At 35.3% G+C, this 17,502-nt stretch overlaps 1 protein-coding gene across 1 annotated transcript in view; it reads left to right on the top strand.

Moving 5' to 3' along the window:
* LOC109830721 (dnaJ protein ERDJ7) overlaps positions 1,470–17,502 on the top strand; it is a 19,734-nt gene continuing 3,701 nt past the window's right edge. The window contains exons 1-7 of the mRNA XM_020398083.1: positions 1,470–1,659; positions 1,738–1,800; positions 1,872–1,938; positions 8,299–8,358; positions 8,832–8,882; positions 9,008–9,088; positions 11,558–11,670. Coding sequence (XP_020253672.1) covers positions 1,544–1,659; positions 1,738–1,800; positions 1,872–1,938; positions 8,299–8,358; positions 8,832–8,882; positions 9,008–9,088; positions 11,558–11,670 — 551 coding nt within the window. The 5' untranslated portion in view covers positions 1,470–1,543. The remainder of the gene's footprint in view (positions 1,660–1,737; positions 1,801–1,871; positions 1,939–8,298; positions 8,359–8,831; positions 8,883–9,007; positions 9,089–11,557; positions 11,671–17,502) is intronic.

Below are 17,502 nucleotides of genomic sequence, written 5' to 3'. Positions count from 1 at the left end.
CAACCAAGTAAAATTGATGAAAACTCTGCCACGTCAGATTTTTTTCCTTCTCTGCTTTGTTTACAAAAGTTTTTCTTTTTTTCTATGCGAACCAAACACAAGAAAAATAAATACATTGGTTTCCCACCATTTTTTATGTGCGAACCAAAGCAAAACAATCTATTTCTTGGAAAAGTTTGGAAAACACAAAACTTGTGTTTTTTTACATGGAATTGCATTTCTCTATATCAAGGAAACGAACCAAACAGCCCCTAAGATTCATCTCATAATTTACAACCCATCCCTTAATTAAGAAAAAAACTAGTTAATTTAATTCATAAAATTGGTTTTTAATGTAAATCCTTTAATTTAAAACATAAAGAAAATATGTAGCAATTAATGAAAAAAATTATGATTTATTTCTACATGAACCAAAAAAACCCCCAAATTTTTTGACTATTACGTCTCAAAGGACCATAACTAAAAGATCAAACTTTATGAAAGGTTTCTACAAATAATATAGAAATGTTGCATGAATTTAATTACAACAAAAGATCTAATTTTTAATCTTTGCATACCTTTTTGTTACAGCCAAGAGAAAGAACGATGAAGAAGGAAGGAGGCTTTTTGCCGCGAAGATGGCGGGGACTAGAAAATTTCCTGCGAGCTTTGAGGGACCCTTTCACGTTCTTGAGAGTCGGTTGTGAGGATATCATCAAGAAGGGGATCTGATCACTTCCTTAATTATAATTTTGAGAATTATTTTTCTTTTGTGGATCCCACCTTACATCTACTTCGGCCATATTTCTGGGCATTCGAAAGAGAAAAAATATCAAGAAAATAGATGTGCCAACTAGATGTCACATCATCTTCAATGGCAAGGCAAAAATTGCCTTTCTCTCTCCTTCCACCTCACTTTGTTCTCCCTCCACATCACTTGCCTTTTTTAATTGACTTTCAATTCCACAACAACTAATTTTTCAAAAAGTTTTTCACTTTATCTTTCCTCCACATCACTTAATCATGATAATTAAGTAAAAAATTAAGTTTTATTTGCTTTGTCCAAATAACACAAACTCAAGCTCTATTAATAGATCTTGAAAAATAATAAATAGTGGTGAAAAAATAAAAAATTAATTTTGAGTAATTATTGATCAAAACAGTCATTTAAAAACAATGTGAGAATAATTGTAAAAACTTTATGACACGCGGGGCCCAACAAGAAATTTAACACAAAGGCAAAATTTGCCTTCCATTGTCTTTCTCTCTCCAACTTTTTCATTTGCCTTTCAATTTGCCTTGCTATTGGATGTAATAATTTTTGAGTTGCCTTGCCATTGCACTTGGTCTTAGTGTTTAAAGAATAACGACAATAATTTTTATACATAGAGAAATAAATATAATTTTTTATATGGAGAAACAAAAATGGCCTTCTTCTACTTTTCTACTTGGCAGCTTATTTTCGTACAAACAAACACGCCCTCAGACTCTAGTAAAATTCTTGTTTACTTATGGGTTGGAAGACTTAGACCGAAGAGAAGGAGACCAAGATCGAGACCCAACTATGGCGCTCTCGATGTTGTCTTCCCTTCTCTTCTCCTCTCTCCTCATCCTCCTCCTCCTCCTCAAACCCTCTGTCGCCATTTACTGCGACGAAGACGATTGCTACGATCTCCTCGGGTAACTCTCTCTCTCTCTCTCGCAAATCTCTTTATCGAATTCCTTTTAACCCTCTCTCTCTCAAATTCTCGACTCTAGGGTTACGCAGAGTGCCAATGCATCGGAGATCAAGAAAGCTTACTACAAGCTCTCCCTTAAACAGTAAGCCCCTCGATCCAACTTTCCCATTGCCCGATGTCGATTTATTGTGATTTTTATTTTTTTGGTTGTAGTCATCCCGATAAGAATCCAGATCCTGAGTCTAAAAAGCTCTTTGTTAAGATTGCAAATGCTTATGAGGTACGGATCCCGCCCTTTGCAATTTCACTTTAATTTTCCAAATTTGGTTTTTAACCTGAATTGAGATTACGAGAATATGTTACATAATCTTCGAGTTACGAAGGAAAAAAAAATCCACCTTTGACCTGTTGTGTTAATTTTTGAGTCCTAGGTTCATCATTTTTGTCAATGCCATTATGCCTATGGGAAAGGCAAAAACAGTTCTATCCAGTGTTGGGCATTGGTGAAATTGGATTTTTTTAATTGTTACGAGCAAACTTGACCTGCACGGTGCAGCGGCGTTAGGATGGAAAAAAGGCAGAATAGGGGATAAGGAAAATCTTCATAGTTTCCTCCATATTAATTAGGTTAAATTGCACTTAAGTGACCTCTATTATACAGCTGAGCATATAAATGCCCAAAAGTATTTAAATGTCGTAGAATAAACGCCCCAAAGTTAAAAAGAACCTGTTTCTCCATATTCCCTTGGACACCACATAACAAAGGGTACTAAGTGTAACTTTCAAAAACTTTCATATTTAAGTGAAGCCATATACAAACTGAGGGTATTTATATGCAGCATCGGGTAAACAAGAGGACGCGAAAGTGCAATATTTTGAAACTTTGGGGTATTTATCTTTAATATTTAAGTACTTGGAGGAATTTCTTTGTTCAGTTTTAAGGTGGTGGTCATTTAAGTGCATGGTTTGTGAAACTATAGGGTATTTAAGTGCAACTTAGCCTAGTAATTATTTCAAGTTAACATTTTAAATAAGCAAATTGGAAGTCCAATTCATCAAGAGAACCCTCCAAAATAATATATCAATTTAATAAGTTAGAACCTTACACTCATAAAGGAAAAGAAATACATAGTTAAAACTAACTTTATCTGCCAACTTCTTTGATTTGATTGTACGTGATAATTTGAAAACAAATTACATGTGCATTTTCATAGATACGCACTGAGATATCCATCTGATCTAAATTATTGTATAATTAGTTAAAGTTTTAACCTTCCTTGTTTGTGATTATCGCACATTGGGTTCCTTTCCAGATAAAGAAGCTCCGTATATTAACCTTGAAAGGCTCTGCGCTCATGACCTCAATAATCTGAATAAAAATAAATATATAAATCTACGTTAGTGTGTAAATTATTTTTAATCAGGGTACCATTATGAAGGAAACTCACATCTCAACATTATTACTTCAAACTAACCCAAAAATTATGAGATTAAGAGGCTATTTGGATCAAAACCCCAACTATTAGAAAACTCAATTTATGGAGAACAAACCAGGTAACTCTAACACAACCACTAATTAAATTAGGTGTAATGTTTTTCTTCCTTGTGTGAAAAACGGGGCGGGGATTCTATACAGTGAGACCGCAGACCATTAGATATTGATGGAGGAAATAACGATGCAGATGTGGGACTCTTCAAGTAAAGTATAATATCAACTTGAAAACCACTTTCTCAAACTAGAGTAAGCTAGCGGAGTCAAATATGCATTAGAGAGTCGAATATGCAACAAAATTTTGTCTTTTTGTGAGATTCTTAGAAAAGATTTTTCATTGTTTGGTTGATGCTTAAACAATCTCAATTTCTAGAAAACCTCAATTTCACTTGTTTGGTGACGTGAGTTGATGTTTCAAGAAGTCACTTCTCAATAAGAGGCCTTGAAACATACACATGAATATGAACATTGGTTTTGGGGGTGTTTTCTTGTTTTTCTGGCTGAACCATTTATGTTACATAAGCTATTACTTTTTATGTATAATTGAAGATGTGCCCTTGTAAGAATTTTTTTCTAGATCTGTCCCTGCATCTATGCATAAGCATTTGCAGACGAGTTTTTTCCATTGCGTGTGAACGTATGGTCACACTGCATAAGTGAATGACCCCTAATGAAAAAATTAGATGATCGGACTTCTAAGTTCTGATTTATGCTCAGTGGTGTGTTACTCATTCATGTCTCAATAAGTGTGCAAAGAATTGGCTGCTCCTTTCACTGAGAGTTGACATGGCCAAAATAGGAACCAAAGTGCGTAATTGATGCTTTTCACCACATATGCGAGATCATGTGGGATTTTCATGGAATACTTGGATTATGCATGCCACTGAATGGAATATTAAAAAGAAGGTAGGGCAGGGAACAAAATATGGTGATGACCAAGTTTTGGCATGGTGTAGTGATGCTTCTAGCTTATTCCTCTCATCTCTCTAACCATTACCTATAATTCTTCTAAAGGCTTACAAATACTATAAGATAGCAGTAAATCTGTGAAACTTAAACTTTCGAGTTGTTGAAGTTCTGTAGCTGTAGATTGGAAAGGTGTCGGATCACAAATAAGCTGGGCAGTATTGATAGACTTTTTAATATGAACCTTTTGAACTGGCCCATTTGATTTTTAATCTCTTGATGAAGATTTCTTTTTGTTTATACTATTGTTCTTCCTACTGTATCCATGTCTTACGACAAATGTCATAGCCAAAAACAATTAAGGACAACTTATTTCAAGTTGTTTAGACAGGCCATTGCAAGTTATATCGAGCAAATTTCATGTTTTCTAGCATTATGTTATAATCTTTTGCATTTAGAATCTTAGATGTCAATGATATGATGTTTATGCTTGCATTAACTTATAACTATTTATAGCTCTTTAGTCTCTAAGGATCAATTATAATTTATTAACTTCACTGCTGCATTATTTTGACTTAGAGACATCCTTGGTGTCGTGAAACATAGCTTTCTGATTAACTTTTCAATTCCTCTGTATAAATGAATTCATAACTAGAAGCTGTTACTTGCACACGTTTATGTTAGATGGATATGCATGTTATTATCTCAATACGTCATCTGGATTATAGCAATCCAAGAGCTGACAAGGTTTTGAATTTTGGGTGATTTATGTTTCATGCATCCCGAAGAAAAATTAAGTACTCGCTATTTATATCTTTTTCTAGATCAGACCATAGAAACCGGGAACATGGGATGCTATAACGAACCTCGACCCAGATTCAATCGTACCAGATTCGCTTGGAATGCGACCTAATTCATCTACTCAAGCGACCCGATTTAGAATTCAATCCAGTTGAAATTTGGGGAAAAACCTGGATTCAATCATCCCTGATTCGCGTGGAACACGACCCGATTCACCAACTCAAGTGACCCTTAGACTTTGAACCAGTTAATTTGGGGAAAAATAACTCTTTTTTTAAGCGAAGAAACAATAAAAAATGTGATATATTAAGCAAATAAAGTATGCGTACCTTGATCGCAACATGATTTTTAAGGTTCTTTTACCATTATTGATACAACTAGCATATATTTTTTAAATTTGACTCTGGCAAAACCTTCAACTCCTACATTTAAGGATCAAACATAAAGCGTATTGCACTCCCTAACATACCGTATAAGCCTACGCCCTTTGTAAACGATTTCTAGTGAGTGGCATTCCTCGTTCCCATACCCGTGAACCAGAACGGACCAGGTTCCATGCAACTATGGATCAGACATAACTGCATTGGTTAATCTTCCCAAACGTTCCATGTAGAATTTGTTTAAGTTTTAATGAATATAGTATCTTATCTTTTAATACTTCGGTATATTTAGATTTAGAAACGATAATGGTTCGGTTATATTAGCTTGTTGTCTTTTTATGCAACATGAAACTTTGCAAATTCATTAAATGAATCAAAGTATCCTTTCTGGAAACCGACCTGCCAATATAATGAGCCTAGGCTGAGCCGTAAAACCTTTATTAAACGATCAAACTCATGCATGGATTATGGTTAATTGCATATGACGTAAATATCGAAAGTAAATATAAAAATATGACTTTTTGAATGGTGGATCTGAACGCGCAACCGATTTGAAATGACAAGTAACCAAGTGCTTTGAGCACCTTAACTAGTAATACTTTAAGTTTGAAATGCAATAGTGATAGTTAAGTGTACAAAAATTTACTTTGGTAGGGCACATCAAAGAATGAATCTGTTTAGTAAATAGGTTTCTTGGATGACCCGTCGTGATGCGGATTGGTTAAGATGCGGATTGGTTAAGGCATATACTAACCTGTTAACTTCACTTGCATTTGGTTCAGGCTTGTATGTGGTGTGAAATTGCCACTCTTAGTATACAATCCTCCATGTTTGATTTTGCATTAAAGATATCATTACTACCATGTTCTCTTCATCGAAATCCCTGACAAATTTTGCATTTTGTGGCCAACTTCGCCCTCATCGAGCTGAGTAACCATGGTGGACAACTGAAGGTTTCTCAAGTTCAGTAATGTCACAATTTTGGACATTGTCTTGAAAGTGGACTCTTCCAACTATAGGCTATACTTTATTTGTGTCAAACCTAAATCACTATTTATCACAAGACTTTTGACTAACGATATATATTTTTGGTTTCTGTCGGTGGTCCTTTTCTTTTATAAATTACACTTCGTCAATCACTTTGGATGGAGCATATCCACTCATAGAAGACAGCGATCACCTCTATAATTATCTTTATCACAAGTTGCATTTTAATATGGTATACATAAACTAAAGATGGGAATATAGCTGTAGTGATTAAAATTTTGATAGTTATATTCAAAAAATAAATCATAACAAATGATGTTATAATATTTTATGGGTAAGTTTGTTGGGGAAATGACAAGTCGATATTGACACTTTATATCCAGAATATGTTAAACTATTTTGCTTCACGTAGCCTATATGAATTTATTTGTCTTTCAGATTTATAGAGTCCTAAGCAACTATTAATAATTTATCTCCATTGATTATTCATTTGATTACTATTGAATGAATGAATTCCAAAATGATGACAATAAGGTAAAGTTATTCTATTTATATCTGTTTCAATCATTTTGTATCATATCTGTATGAAATACTCACCATTAAGGAACTTGTATTTCTTCTCTCTGAATAATGTAAAAGCCACATTATTACATATGTTCAGATTACAAAGTCCTATGTTACCCACTAATCAGGTATTATCAAGCGTAAGTAGAGAACAAAAACCAATTGTATAGACAACAAAAACCAATGATATAGACAACAAAAACCAATTGTATAGACAACAAAGACCAATGATATAGACAACAAAAACCAATGATATTGTGCACATTACACGAAAGTCATTGTCTTCAATTGTAATCTATTGATATTACATCTTCAACATCTATGTTTTAATACTACCATGTATTTTGTATTGCCATGAGGCTCCATAGTGTCAACATACTTCTCTCATGCCCTTTTTTTTGTGGTCAATGTATGGAAGATCCATCTTGCTTGCATATTATGAATCTTTCTGACAGTGCACAGGGATCAGTGTAATATCTCTCATGCCAATCAAATGTTGACAATATGTTTATATTTTTTGAGATCGATCCATATGCCACTAGTGCATTTATAAGTGGGTTCATTATCTCACCAGCCATTATGCAGAGCTAAAGCTGAGCCTCTTAATCTCTTACTATAACTCCCTACTCAAGTCCCATTGTGTTTGCATATATACAAATGAGTCAAAATGTTAAATGACAGGATTAAAAATAAAAGAAAGAACATTTAGAGACAGGGCATAATATACAACCGATTTGAAAAGATAATTAACACCAAGTGGTCTAAGGATCTTCGCTGCTAACAAATTTCTGTTGAAATATAGTAAACTATGCATTGCTTGCATGTACATCAATCATGTTTTGTGTTATGCCAAGAACCACAGAGTATTTCTCTTGGCAGTGAGGTGGCATATGATACATTTACATATTTTGAGCTTGACGCATATTACGAGCGACTTACTCATTTATCAAATGGGTCAGCCATCCCTCCCTAATCTGAACTTTCAATATACGGAGCCGTAATTGATCCCCTGTAGCAGCTTCCTTAAATGGGCCGTGTTACATCGCTGCCTGGCGGGTGGGTTTAATTACGAGTCATCTTGTCCACTTAATTTACGCCATTGTTCTATGTCCATGACTTTTTAAAATACCTATACCTTATAATTGGGATATGGTGTGTGGCAAATTGCACAAAATTTTTCCTATAATTGGGAGTCACTAATAATGAATTAGTACAAATATGATTATATTTTGAGCTTTTAATTCTAATTTTTTCTTCCATGTAATAAGATACAGTATTAGCATATCACATGAATATCCCTACTGTTGGTGTATCCCCATGAGTAGTGATTTACAGTGCTGTTGAGCATCCCTGTTGAAAATTGTAGTTTTTAACTTCTCAGGGCGATTCAACATAATTTTTTTGGCTATATACTGTAATCGTATGATGCAGCATAGAGTTTGGGCAGGCTAGAGGGTGTCACTTAATTCTTAGTTATCAATGTCATTACCCTGTTGTAAATTTTCTGCAGATTTTAAAGGATGAGGCCACAAGGGAGCAGTATGATTATGCAATTGCACACCCAGAGGAGGTAATATTTTTATTGGTGCATATAAATGTCTTTTTCATAAATTCTTTCAGCGATAAATTTGCTGCAAATACTAGTTAGTTATGTTTTCTTATCTTTGAGGGTTTTATGTTCTCTGAATGAAGGTCCAAATGACGATATCTATTGGCCGTTTCTTCGTATCGAAATCATGGAAGTAGTTCTGAATTTTGTTGCAGTACTGGTTATTTGACATATCTCGGATATGATTTGTTAATCTATTTCAGCCTTTACTTGTCTGACTAACGTATAGTCCTCATAGCCTTCACGGAATTATTCTGTTCATTGACTTCAAATTTTATTATCTTGTCATGCATAGCACATTAGCAGTTGAGGAGAAAAGGTTTAAGCAGCATTGCCATAATGCGAGATATAAGCTAGGATATATTTGTGCTGATTAGATAGTTCATTGCTATCAGTTTCTGAGGAATTCTTTGACAATAATTCTTTGTTTTCAGGTATTTTATAATGCAGCTAGATACTATCATGCATATTATGGGCACAAAACAGTAAGTACTATTGTGCAACTGCTGAGATTTTTCATCTTTACGTTTTGTATTTATATTTAGGAATTGCTATCAAATTTTATTTTTGAGTCAATCACTAGAGTTCCTATTCCTAATTTTAATGACAGGATCCTCGTGCAGTTTTGGTGGGCCTTCTTTTGGTTGTTTCTGCATTGCAGTATCTCAACCAGTGTTCAAGATATTCTCAGGTTTGTTATGGATTGTTATTCATTTAAATGAATATATTTCAAGGTATGCCTAACAACTACATTCACGTACCCTAGCTGCAGTACCTGCTGATATGATTCTCAGTGTCAAACGAAAATTCTCATAAAAATGAAAAGTAAATATTGCAAGTTATCTTTTACAGCCTCTAATATGGAAAAGTATTGTTGTTATTTTAACATAAAAACGATATACAGGATGAGCGTAGTTTCTCCCATATGGTTAAGGGTCTGAAGACTGGTACTCTTTAGGTGTATCCCCCCTCGCGCATGTATTGAGCAGACACGAGGCTACGGCAAGCTGGAGTTAGTTCTATAAATGCCATACCTGCACCAATGGCCCACCGCCCTTCCACTTATTCATAGGTCAGCCGGCTACTGCTCAATGTTTTCGCTTTGAAGACTTTGCGGTGGTTTTTTTTGGGGCCGGTGGTTTTTTTTATGGGGAGGGGGTATACTCTTAGAAAGAAGGATTTACATGGAGAATCAGAGTTTTGAGAAATACTGGTATAAGGGGCAGAGAAGGAGCCAGTGAAGCCCAAATAATAGATTTTGATGATGTTGAAAAGTTATGAAGGCACGGCATAAACAGTGTTTCATGCTATTGTTAAACAGAAGAACCTATGTCTTCTTGAAACACTATTATCTTAGTGTAGTTTAAAGGATAACAAAGTAAATGGCCAATATGGTATTAGGGTTAAAGAAAATTATGTTCGAGCACCTTTTGTACAATCTCTTCAAAAAGCTTACTTTTTTTTTGTTGACAAGGGAACCTTGGTCAGTACCTCCACTTAAACTCCCTTTGGAGTCCGCCGCACCCCGGTTCGAATCCCCCCAGTCCCCAACAATCCGCAAGGAGCTACCCCTTAAGTACCAGGGGGCTCATCCCCAGCACATGGGCGAGCGGTGTGTGGACCGGAGCGGTGTGTGGACCGGGCGAGATGCGAACCAGAGACAGCGGGTCGAGCCGCTACTGACCAAGTAAACCCCGGGTCCCCCCACCCCCTAAAGCCAGAGGGACCAGGTGAATGTGGTAACAAGGATTCGATCTCTTGACCAACGGGCACGAAGCCTGGGAGAATCTCTCTCCCCATGGGGAGCTTACTTGATTCTCTTAAACCTTCAATAAATATTACATAAATACTAAGAATTAGATTTCAAAGACTTAGAGGAAATTAAAGGTTGAGCTGTTTCTATACGGAGATATGAGTTTAACCGCATTCTTGATAGTAATGTCTATCCTGATGAGTTTTTCCCCCTCAAACCAATATCTAATCATGTCGTAAACTAAGTGAAGAAATTAAACCATGTCTATAATACAAGATTTATTGACGATATTAGCTCAGCTTATTATGTTGGCTCCTTATATTTATATTTTATAGTTTATATTGTCCTTCTACCATTGCTTCGTAGATCTCGACCTCCTTTTGCTTTTGATTGACTTTCTCATGGTTCAATTGTTCAAATATATTCCATCTTGCGTATGGTTGTCTATCAATTTTGCAGAGCACAATTGAAGATGATTTTGATCTAACTAAATCAGTTTGCAATGTCAAATATATTCCATCTCGCGTATGGTTGTCTATCAATTTTGCAGAGCACAATTGAAGATGATTTTGATCTAACTAAATCAGTTTGCAATGTCAAATATATTCCATCTCGCGTATGGTTGTCTATCAATTTTGCAGAGCACAATTGAAGATGATTTTGATCTAACTAAATCAGTTTGCAATGTTAAACATTTTTGTCTCTTTTTCCTTTGTTTATCCTCTATGTAAACCATATCATCTTTGTCCTTTTATCTGTAACTTTTTCCCCGTCCAAGGGAGTTCCAGGGTTCCATGAGCTTTTGAATATCATCTTTGTCCTTTTATCTGTAACTTTTCCACGTCCAAGGGAGTTCCAGGGTTCCATGAGCTTTTAACTACAGCCATAAGGTCCTTTTATCTGTAACTTTCCCCCGTCCAAGGGAGTTCCAGGGTTCCATGAGCTTTTAACTATAGCCATAAGGTAGCGGTACCTACTCTCCAAGTGGTCTTATAGGTTTCTTAGTTCAGTTAATGGATCTGGCTAGGATGCAAATGTGAAATTAACAAGCTTCATGGCTGTAGTTAAAGATCAATGGCAAACATTTACCATGATAATTACTTTTCACGTATTAAAATTTACATATGCTCCTGGAAAAATTCTCTTTATGTGCCCTTAAAATTTTGTATCAGATGGCATGGTCTGTAAATGGAAACATAAACAGTTTTTCAAATGCCGATTACGAGTGTTTACATTGATATGTTTACGTGAATAAGTTCTGTGTTAACTCTGTTAAATCATGTATGTGATGGTCCACCAAAAGAAAATAAATAATATTATTCTTGATTATTTAATTGAACAGATTTCTCATTTTAATACATGAAACTTCTTTTATCTAAATATTGTGTCTTCCGTCATTGGCTGCAGGCAATAAACATGGTAAAAAAGACGCCAGCTTTTAAAAATAAGTTAAAAGCACTGGAGCTTGAACGCAGCGGTGGTGTAACAAACAAGAAAAAGGGTCATAAGCAAATGGACAAGTAAGATTTTCTTGTTGTAGTTGTAAAGATCATTTTTAGGTTTCTAATAGGATTCATGGGCTTGGTATGATTGCACTACAATGTTCTGGAAATTGTGCAAAATTCTTTCGATGGTTAAAAGCAGTGAAATCTGTATCACTGTGTATACTAATTTCAGCCTGTTATGACTATTGCCAGTTTTAGGAATATGGTTCTCCCAAATGATAGCACTGTAATTCAGTTAATAACTCCTCATATTCTCCCAAATGATAGCACTGTAATTCAGTTAATAACTCCAACCAATATACTGATCCTACCAATATTTGACATATGCCATCCTCTTTGACATAATCAAATGAAGCTTATATTAATCAGTACTAATAGGTCTATTTATATATTTCTGAGAAGAATGTTGCACAATCTATTGAAAAATGAAACCAACTTGTGCACCCGTACTTTCATGGAACCCGGTTCGTTCAGTTCACAGGATGGGTAAGGGAGCGTGGTACGCTGCTCATTAGGAATGGGTGTGTGTGTGTGGTGGGGTGGCTTTAAAAAATTAACCGGTAACCTAGGTTATGTGGTACGGTTTAGGTTCGGTTATTAAATGTAGGAATTAAAAGCTTTGTAAAATTTAAGAAATATGCTAGTAGATATTAGTAATGGTAAAAGAACCTTAAGAATCATTTTGCAACAACATATGCATATTTTATTTGCTTAATTTATCGCATTTTGTCATTTATTCTTTTAAAAAATAGTTTAAAAAAAAAAATTAGTTGGGTTGAATTTAAATCTCGTCTCTGGAGTTGGTGAATATGGTCGTGTTCCACGCGAATCTGGGATGATTGAACCCGGGTTGTGGTTCGCGATAGCATCCCAAGTTCTTGACTTCTATGTGTGCACCATTATGGATCGAGCCAAACCTAACCGGTGACATCCTTATCCTTGGACATATTGGTATTCCGTACTCCTAACCAGCTTATTTTTCTTGATTTAGAACCATGGTTCACATCAAATTCTGTTTAGGCATGCATATGATGTTACCACCAATATTTAATTGGAAAATCCTTAAGTATTATATATTTTACTGCAATATCTTGATTTCCCTTTCTCTCCAATTGATATTTACTTCCGCAGGTTTTGAGTGGTAATTTTTATCTGGAATAAGGTCAATAAACGTAATTACCCATGCAAACTAGCTCATCAGGCATGCCTGTAGATTCCAAAGAAGTGTTGGTGTATCATGCCATAGTGCTAACCTTAAGTGTATCCATTTATAATGCAACTAGAATAGATAACATACTCAATAGATGTCGAGGAAAGAGTTACTGTATGAATTAGATGGTGAATTATATGTTCTTGTAAAATTTATTTGCAAATACGAAGAACAATTGGTATGATATTATAGTGATGCAAGTATGAAAAAGATAAGGGCTTTTCTGCAAAAAATATGGGCACGTGTTTTATGGATTGGAAGCAGTTGGCATGGCATTATACTATAAATGATAGGGACATTTCAATGGATTAATGATGAGGTGGCAGTTCAATGGATGTGAAGTTACATTAAGGAAAGAGAGGGAGACAAGTGTGACTAGTAGGAGTGGACATATTGAGGTGTCATGATAGAAACCGAGATTGATATGGTTCAAAAGGAGGTGAAGGAGGAGCTTATTTTATTCCTTGTCCCCGGACCTGCAAGGGAAAAGAAGAAGAAGAGAGGGTGTAGTAACAGAGAAAGAAGAGAAGAAAGAAAAGGAAAGAAGATGAAGCAGCAGCCAAGGAAACAAAAGCAGAAACAGATAAGAAAGGCATCCAGGAGGATACAGAGAGAAGTAGAAGGAGCTCCAGCTAGAAAAAATAAATACAGAGAAGTCTCTGCTCCTGATTCAACAAGAAGAGAATAGAGAGGAGGAACGAGTAAAAGAAAGGATAAGAAAGAGGAGTACATGTAGTTTTAAAAATTAATTACTCTTTTCATGCCTTGCCAGTAATTTCTATGTACTTAGGTAAAGACAATTCTTTAGATATTAATCCGAACTTTGGTATATAGTTCACCTAAGCCCCATAGGCATGAGTCAGACCTTAATGGACCTATTCTATCTAAGCAAAATCCTGTCCATGGAAGCTTTTATTGGCAGCTGCAGTTCGCATTTGATCCCTTGCAGTGTCAAGACCTTGTAGTGATTTATGTTTGTCAAGCCCCATAGGCATGAGTCAGACCTTAATGGACCTATTCTATCTAAGCGAAATCCTGTCCGTGGAAGCTTTTATTGGCAGCTGCAGTTCACATTTGATCCCTTGCAGTGTCAAGACCTTGTAGTGATTTATGTTTGTCAACCTAAATATCAGTCTGCATTTCAGTTGAACCACATATTGAACCTGAAGGTCAGGGAAGGTCTAATGTTGTGTATTAACAATATGCCTATACAATTCCATCAGATAAGTCCTTCCATTAGTCTTTTAGAAGCATTTTAGAAGGTACTATTGCTAAGAAAAGCCATTGAAATTGCTTCAGCTGTAGCAGGAAGTGGCACAGTAGGAGAGAGATTATTTTCAGACCCATAGGTTTGCTGAATTTCAGCCCACCTTTTATCAAATAGCCTCTGAAATCAATGCATAATGAAGAAAGCTCATTTATGTTTTATCATTGGATAGTCCATAGACTTTATGATGACCCTGCAGTAGAGAAATCTGGACCGTAAACAGAAATTACAAATAGACCCCTGTAATTTTCTAAAATTTCAGAGAGGCCCCTGTAGCAATTAAATCGATTTAGTAATTTAAAACACTTATATAAGGTATGCAAAGATATTGAGGACTATCCTAAGACATTTGAAGGATTCTATACTAAGATAACTAGTGTTGAGAATGCAAGCGCTTACTTGATAGATATACATATGTATTAAGTTAGAATTGATATTTATGTATGTATGTATTTTAATAGGAAGATGTAGTAAGAGCTACGAGTAACTCTTGAAGGACTACACGAGGATTTGGAATTTGCGAAGGGTGGGGACATTCTTTAATTTATGTTATACTCATTTTCCTTGACATGGGAATTGCATCTTTCATGGTCATACAAGCATGAGTTTCGTATTATTGCTATTTTTTAAGTTATGTTATAATCTTGGTAGTATTGCATTGATTCTTGTTGATATTTTCATATTGGGCAATGATTTGGTCACAACATCTATACATGAATAGAGATTTGGGTTAATGACATTGAGTCATGTTGAGATTTTATGTTGTGTTGTTAGTCATAGGCCTATCATGTAGTAGGGTGTTATAATGGACAGATCATCACTGTAAGCAGTCCGGACCAGACAGATCACACTAGGCAGTTTGGTTGAGTCAAGGCGTAAAAGGCAGAGCGTCGCGGTAGGCAGCCTTTCTAGGTAGGTCGCCACTATAGACAGTCTAGTTGTCAAGATAGGGTGTGACATTGCTTGATTTCTATGCAGAATTTCCTTGCTTCGACGAAGTTTACAAACATGTTAGTTCAAATCAAGTTCTATATTCTTTTGATATGCATAGTTTTGTTAATATAAATTACTGAATATGCACCGCTTACTGAGCATGTGGAAAGCTCACCCTAAATATAAATAACATTTCAGACAAGCGTGTTGAGGAGAACTAAGGCGAGTAGGATTTGAGGACACGGACAAGATCGATGGTCGAAAGCAATCTTTATAGCTAGTATTTTTGGTAATGGAATGGTTCCTCCTAGAAGGATTTTGTGATGTATATATTTGTCTACAATCTCTATTATATAACTGGGAGTTCAGAGTTTCAGAGTGATATAAATATACTTTTGATGATGTACAAATAATGACAAACAATATAATGTATCAATCAAGGAAGTAAGCTTGGAATGCAAGATTTTAAGTTTGTGGACCATAAATGTGAAAATATTGCTTGTTGGAATATTGGAATTAGGTTTTGCAAGTCCTCAACCAAGGTTTTAAATGTTGGATGTCGGGTTCATGTCGGATGGCTGAAATCCATGTTGGATAGCGGAAATCGGGGATATATCAGGGGACATTGACTAAATATCGGGCAGTGCGCATATGTATAATATCATATCCTAAATGTAATCTAAGCATTCATAAATTCAATATAAGCATACTCAGTGCGCATATGTATAATATCATATCCTAAATGTAATCTAAGCATTCATAAATTCAATATAAGCATACTTTATAAATTCTATAGACTAAACATATAAAAAGGTAAATAATATATGGATTTGGGTTCATAAATTATTTCTATCGGGTTTATAAGAAACCCTTAAACATGAGAACGTGTCAAACGTGTTTGGGTATTTATCACTAAACCCGAACCGGATAACAAAAAACAGAACTTAAAAAAAATACTATATCGGCCAATTTTTCAAAGCTAAAAAATAGGCCGATATGCCCGATATGACCTTGATATTTCCGATTTTGCCCTGAAAACCGACATACGAGTTGAAAACGTTCATGTCGTGTCGGTCAAACCCTCAAACCGATATGTCGGCCGACATTTAAAACCTTGTCCTCAACCAGAGGGATTTGTGGCTGACTGTCACGTCTTGGTTTCATTACCATTTCCAGTAATATTTGTGTTGGTTTGGGACGTGACAGTTACTGAAGAAGTAAAAGCTAATGAGTTTTAAGAGAAGAGGTCAAAGTTAGGAGATGGATCATGAAGAAGAACAAAATACATCAAAGCTCCAAGATTAGAGCTTGTTATCCAAGTTCTGTTAATGACCATATTATGATGGCAAACAGGTCGGAGAATTGGTATGTTTCATGTTTGGGAGTCCTTATGCACAACTTGAAGAGCTTGATTTGCGAAGGATAACGTGTGTGCTAAGTTCTTTTTTAAAATTTATTGATGAATCCTTGGAGTCTATATATTAGATCTTCTTATAACGCACTTTGTATCTTCCAAATCATGGTTTGGGCGGAAAAGATGTATGATCCACTGAAGTCCGCCCTGAACGAAACTATTTTTGATGGAACCTGCTTTGTTAGTTGAACATGAGTTGAGGCAGTAAAACGGAAACAATAGGTGGTAATTTGTGTGTGCTCAATTCTTTTTTAAAATTAATTGATAAACCCTTGGCGTGTATATATTAGATCTTCTTATAGCCAAGGTTGTTGATAGCGGATCGCGGCGCGTCGCGGCGAGGTACCGCTAAGGCTATTGCGCGCTATTGCAGCGAAATAACGGCAAATAGCGCACAGTCAAATAGCGGTCAAATATAAATATATTTAAATGTTCTAAATAATAAGAAAAATCATATAAAAATCTAAAAATTCTACAAATGCATACTTGATGCCTAAACATGAAATAGATGTGTAATAATTACATAATATTAACAAAGTACTATAATTATAAAGATTAAAGAATAATTTACAAAGTCAAAACCTGTTAGAAAGATGATCAAATCTTCAGCCACTCAACTTTGTGATAAATGTAAGATCTAAGATGATCTGCTTGAACTAGCACTACAACAAAGATTAATAGATAAGAAGGATTTTGGCATAATTCTATTGTTGTTGCCTTGCATAAGTAAGGAACACATAATTCTCAGAAAAGCAATCAAGCTCCTCTGACTTTTTCAGGCCTCAATATTTCCTCACTTAAGAGTACATTTTTTCCAACACCCAATTATCTAGTAAATTTCATCATACTAACACCAAAATCCAATCAACTACTGACTTAAAAAAATAATCCAACAAAGCTTTAGCATATGAATCAGCAGCAAAGAACAAAACTTTAACATGAGAAAGGTAAGATTTGCCCAAAAATCAATAAGAATTAAAGGCAAGATTTGCCCACAAATCAATAGAAATTACCTTGTATCGA

The sequence above is a fragment of the Asparagus officinalis genome, chromosome 2 (genome assembly GCF_001876935.1).
Source record: "Asparagus officinalis chromosome 2, Aspof.V1, whole genome shotgun sequence".
Classification (NCBI taxonomy): domain Eukaryota; kingdom Viridiplantae; phylum Streptophyta; class Magnoliopsida; order Asparagales; family Asparagaceae; genus Asparagus; species Asparagus officinalis.
The sequence above is the reverse complement of the archived record's forward strand: the minus strand, read 5'-3'. Positions and strand labels throughout refer to the sequence as shown.